The 6,000-nt window shown below is 36.1% G+C and overlaps 1 protein-coding gene across 38 annotated transcripts in view; it reads left to right on the forward strand.

The window, feature by feature from the left end:
• Positions 1 to 4,120, forward strand: part of CLASP2 (cytoplasmic linker associated protein 2) — a 266,936-nt gene extending 262,816 nt beyond the window's left edge. For all 38 annotated transcript variants that reach the window (XM_063451964.1, XM_063451965.1, XM_063451983.1 and 35 more), the window contains one exon: positions 1,735 to 4,120. In XM_063451964.1, the coding sequence (XP_063308034.1) occupies positions 1,735 to 1,821 (87 nt within the window). In that variant the 3' untranslated portion in view covers positions 1,822 to 4,120. The remainder of the gene's footprint in view (positions 1 to 1,734) is intronic.
• The last annotated feature ends 1,880 nt before the right edge of the window (positions 4,121 to 6,000 follow it).

Consider the following 6,000-nt stretch of genomic DNA (forward strand, 5'->3'; position numbering starts at 1 on the left):
ATCACAGCATCACTCCGGTTTCTGTATTCCTGCCTACACCCATAGATTTAGAGGGAATCTTTCTGCCCCTGGCAATATGATATAATAGGTGATTGCATTACCATATCAATTATCAGCCAGTATGGGGGATTCAGTATAGTGTCCCTTTGTTATTTTTCTAAGGATTTAATAAAGACATATTTAAATTATTTTTACAAAGGGCACTAGTAACGGTATTAGGAAGCATAATTTTGCTGCTTCTTTTCCCTCCGATTTACACACCATACTCCCTAGGATTTGTAGGTATCACTTTTACCACTGTTGTCTAATATTTTCCTTTGCCAGCTTTAGATCTCCTTTAGGGGAGATTTTTTCTTTTTCTCCAGGTTATTAGTTTACTTGGGTACAAGCCCTTGGTGGGGCTGGCACCACCACCTGACCATACCCCCTTGTCTTTACCTCTCATACCTTTCTTGTTTCATCTCTGAAGGTTGGTGAAACAAGGTAATAGTCGTTTTAGTATCTGTGAGTCTGTTTATCTAAATGTGTGTCTGCATGTCTGTACCTTTGTGTCAGTGTGTGTACCCAAAATCTCAGCATTCAGACTCCAACACTGCACACAAATACACCCCCGCATTCAAATGTCAACACTACATACATATACTTTCTAAGGCAGACACTACACACCAGTAAACCACTGCTTTCCAATGGCAACAGTCCATAAAAACACACAACACAAAACTACACACAAATATACACCCGTATATTCACACACATACTCCATACCGACATTCAAAAATTCAAACACTGCTTAGTGCTAAGTACAACCCTGCAAGAATGGGCAAATGTTAGATCCCCAGCTGGTAAAGCATTGTAGGAGTTGTACAACCGACAGGAATCTACTTTTTCTTTCCATCGTTGCGATAGGGGCGCCAATAATATTCTTGCACCTGGGTCGCCTCTACTTTAATTTCGCCACTGGTATTAAATAAGTAGCCCCCACCTGCTGTCCATGCATGGGTGCTGCAGGCGGACTATACAGTCACACCCCCATGTAAAATAAGCCCTCACCCACCGCCCATGGGGGTGCATTTGGTCACCCCATCCTCCAGTTAAAACATGGAGCATGGAGTGGGGTTGCTAGTTTTTAATGTTTAGTGGATATGCCCCACCTGGCAGATGGGTGCATAAGGGAAGTTTAAGGCCTTCCTTATATTATTTTTTTAAATTTTTTTTTTATGTGGTGGCTGATTAACCCTTGCGTTGCTGAAGGTTACTTAACTATATGCCTGCTGCCAGTAGGTACTTCAAATTATCATTTGCATGCAAAATGCAAGTGAACAATAATTTATGAACATCGTTCCTGAATTCTTTTTACATTTCCAATTTCCATCCGGACAGAATCTGGCGTATAGTGAATTACCCTGTATGTTTTTCACTCTCCAGTTAATAAGAAAAAAATTATTAAAACCCATTTTATTTAGTGATAGATGACCCTAAGATTAGATGTAGGAGTGGGAAAGATAGACAAACAAATAATGAAATACACACAAAAAGCCCTTACAAAAATGGCACTTGAAATCTGTAATTTATTGTTATTATTGTAGATATTTTTATAAACATTTTTTACATCTGAAAAATATACGTAGTACAACCACATTTTATGTATTGCAGCAATAAAAAATCGTAATAAAGTAGAAATAGCCATTTTATGTGTATTCAATGACTATATCTTAACTTACATTTCCTTTCTAGATTAAACTTTTGAATCTTTACATCAAGCGGGCACAAACGGGCACAGGACCAGTCGACCCAGCAGCAGATCAGGCTGGTCAGAGCTAGTGGCTAACCTCAGATCTCCTAATCCTTCCCTCATCTCCCACTGCTTCAGTGGAAGACATTTATCATTGAGAGACTTTTAATATTCTGTTTTGAAATCCTGCTTCTGTCATCCCTTATTTCCCTTGGTTTTATTTTTCCTAAACCGAAAGCTGCTCATGCTTGCATGTGACTTCTGAACTAGTTTCCCCAATACCTGAGGAGAACAGTATTAAAATCAACTCAGTTTAACTTAATGAAATGTAATTGACTCCTGTGTGCAACTCATGTGTCCCTGAAATGTTTCAACTGACATTTTATAGCAATGCAAAGTGTAATAAATTTTAATATTCTGAGGAAGTCGCCAGAGTTCTTTTTAGAACACACTTTTAAGAGTACATTGAAAACTAACATCAAGTAATGTGCTCAATCCTTATTCATATCCATAATGAAACACACAATATAATTGATTTTGTTTGTGCAACATATAATGTAAGAATTTTGAACTGATAAATATCATATTTTTTTTTTTTTTTTTTTTTGCAAGCAAGGTAAGACTAGTCTAAGCTGCCACAGGACCTGTCACTGTGTAATAGATGTATCTCTTTATTTATACTGTAGGTTGAACATGCCCAGAAAAAAAATTCAGCTGGTTTTGTCAAGTTCTACCAACAGAAATTGTATTTGCCAATAAACGATATTCTCCCTCCCCTTTGTTATCTTTTCTATGAGATGATAGGTCATTTTTGTTCATTTAAAGAAAGACTGGAGGTTGTAAGTTATCACAGCAGAGTTTTAGTTTTTGAACACAGTTAGTGCAACGGTTGAGACTGTTTCTCTTTGATGGATATGAACCCTGTCTGCCACCATCCTTATTTCAAGCAGGATTCTTCAGAATGGAGTCCTCTTCCCAAGCATCCTCAGTATGTATTATTCCTCGCAGGAAGGAAATATTAAGCTTACCTGATATAGTGGCTGCAACTCTGTAATCATTTAAGGCAAACTTAGTGTCACAAAAAATAAAATGAATGTGACATTTTAAGATGTGACAGTGGTTTGATATTCAGATCAGTTTTTCTAGTCTTTGCTAGAATATTTTATTTTAACCATTTGTATTTTGATGCATCTTTTCAGCAATACTTTCAATTTGTTTAAACAAAGCCTTATTGACTGGAGTCTGTTCATTTCTTGTATGTATGTATGTTGCTATAATTGTGAAAGTGGATTGTTTGGGAAGAATTTGTCTGAAGCTCTTAAATTCAATATTAAGTTGGAGTGTTGGGTACTGTCAAGGGTTTATTTTGTTTTTGTTTTTCAATAAACAAGCACAGCTGTCCTCCTCCTTCTTGTAATAATATGTATTTGATATGAGAATAAATGCTTTAGTTTCTCTGACTTAATTTAACAGCTAAAAATAATGTGTGAATTGTTTAAAGGCAGTTGAAATTTGGTTTCCAAGCCCAAGTGTTGTATACTATTTATTGTTACTTAAACTGATCAGAGGGGGAGAAATGTGTATAAATTGCATACATGCATATAAATATTTCTTTTTTATTATTATTATTAATTCTGCACTTGATCTCCTTTCTCTGCCCAAGATGCTCACAATCTATTTTAAGATTCCACATGTATCTAAATTTGCAATCAAAATATATTGCTTGACTACAATGTATTTGCTTCATTAAGTGGAATATGAGTGGTTTGTTTTATTGCTCAGTAGAGTGAATTGGTTCTGTTACAATGTGCAGAAAATATGCCATAGCTACAGACATATTAAAAGGAAGTTTTTGATGCAGATGTGTTTTTTAGTCCTTTTATGAATGTGTAAAACTCTATGCCTATGTAACAGTCACTTTTTGAGGTGCTGCATAAAAGATCAAACATTTGTTCTAAATGACACTGTTTATTAACATGCATAGTGCATTCATAGATTTATATTTGGTTAAGTATTGGCAATAAACATATACAGAAGATTGTTTGAACAAGTTGAATTGACCCCCTAATTTTATCGTTTGGTATTTTTATTACTCTAGTAGTATAAAGGGAGATTATGCTGCACTAATTGTTATGCAAGTTTTTACCACAATATACGAATACTAGTACTAACAAAAATATTAATTGTATTGTTTATACAGTAAGCTCCTAAAATAAAATTACCAGACTTGTCCTAGACATGAGAATTATGAAAAGGATTTTATATTTGATCATTACAGTAATTGTTTCACCCTAGCTCCTTGTTTTAATTTTGACATTTGGAGTACAATATATTTTGAAACTGACTGACATTTAATATATGAAAAATAAACATTTATAATATGCAGTTTATGGCTGTGCCTATGGATATCTATAGTGATCACAGAAGTCAGGAGAAAATATCAGGCTACTACCAAATGTACCAATATATAGAAAGCCCACAGAAGGTAAAAAGAGATCACAGTAACACATAGACATAGGTCTTTAGAATGGCCCAGTGCAGAAAAGGCCTCAGGAGGTAAGAGACACAATAGAGAATAATCCAGAGAATTTGTTTGAAGAGCAAACTTTCCAAGATTAGTGTATAAGATATACACAAGTTTGAACACTAAGCCAATGGTCAAGGATAAGTTAGAGACAAGTGATATCATACACAAAGGAAATATAGTACATTTTTAAAATGACTTTTGGGCTACGAAGTTTACAAAAGTACACAGTCGTCTGTAAATGAGGTTTGTACAGTTTGTGGGTTTGGCTATCATTAGACATCAATTTGGCGGCCACAGAAATCATGAGCGCTGATGTTCAGGAGCAGTTTGGCATGGCCAAATTGACATGAGCCAGATTACATAAAGGCAATGTTACAACCAGCAGCATGGGATATGATGTTGGCTGCTTGGACATTTCTGAAGTTATTAGCAATTAATCAAGCATTACACTTTACATAACTCAGTAAAAAAAATAACCACAACATCTCGAAAGTCAGTTTTAAGAATGTTAAAACAAATATATGTTTTATTATAGTAGTTATGGTGCAAGATGTTTTTACTCCTATCCTAATTTAGCAGACACTGGACATTAAATCGCTTCCAATTTTGCAACAAACTAGGAAAATAATCCTTCTTGACACCAGAATGGCAGTCGGATATCTTGTTGGATCAATAAGCTATTACCCCATTAATTAACAATTATACCACATTTATGATTTTGCAAGTTTTATCCAATTGCTGTTTTAACATCTGTATAGACTCTAATAGATCCTTATTGTTCTTACTGTAAAAAAAATTAAATATTTCCTTTGCCTTAGACTAAAACTCTCCAGTTTGAATGCGTGACCTTGTGTACTATGTAAAGTCCTGTTTATGAATACATTTCCAGACAATGGTGTGTATTGACCCCAAATATATTTGTATAATGCTATCATTATCCCCTCTGAGATGCTGTTTTTCCAAACTAAAGAGATTTAAATTTGTTAACCTTTCTTCATTACAAAAACGCTAAATTCCTTTTATTATTTTGTAGCCTGCCACTGCACTTTTTCTAGTGCCATGATATCCTTCTTTAGACCAAGTGCCCAAAATTGTACAGTATATTCGGGTGTGGTCTTACTAGTGATTTATAAAGATTCAAAAATATGTTTTCATCCTGAGAATTAATGGCCCTATTTATACATGACAAAACCTTACTGGCCTTAGCAACTGCCGATTGACATTGCACATTGTTGCCTAGTTTGTTTATAACAATTCCCAAATCTGTCTCGTGTGTGGTTATCTATAATCCAGTACCATTTAGGGTGTAAATTGCTTGTGCATTCTTTACCTTGAAGTGCATAACTTTGCATTTTTCTACATTAAATGTAATCTGCCATTTGGGTGCCTTACTCCCCCAATCTATGTAAATCCCACTGCAACATAGGAATATTCTTCTCACATTGTATTACTTTACAGCAGCGTTTCCCAAATGGTGTTCCACAAAATAATGTGAAAATAAAATGGCCGCAGGCGGGCAGGGAGAAGTGAATTCCCTGCTCAGCTCCCTCGCGCGCACAGCAGTGATGCCGGAGCCAGGATATGACGTCACTCCAGCTCCGGCATCACTAAGAAGAGCGCAAGGGAGTTGAACTCCCGCCACCCGCCTCCACCGCTCACCTGTCTGCCAGACCTCCCGATCGCCTGCCAAGCTGCAGCCAGCCCTACTGGACCACAGGTACTCCATGCCAGCACTCCTAAA

The sequence above is a fragment of the Pelobates fuscus genome, chromosome 4, assembly GCF_036172605.1.
Source record: "Pelobates fuscus isolate aPelFus1 chromosome 4, aPelFus1.pri, whole genome shotgun sequence".
In the NCBI taxonomy this organism is placed as follows: domain Eukaryota; kingdom Metazoa; phylum Chordata; class Amphibia; order Anura; family Pelobatidae; genus Pelobates; species Pelobates fuscus.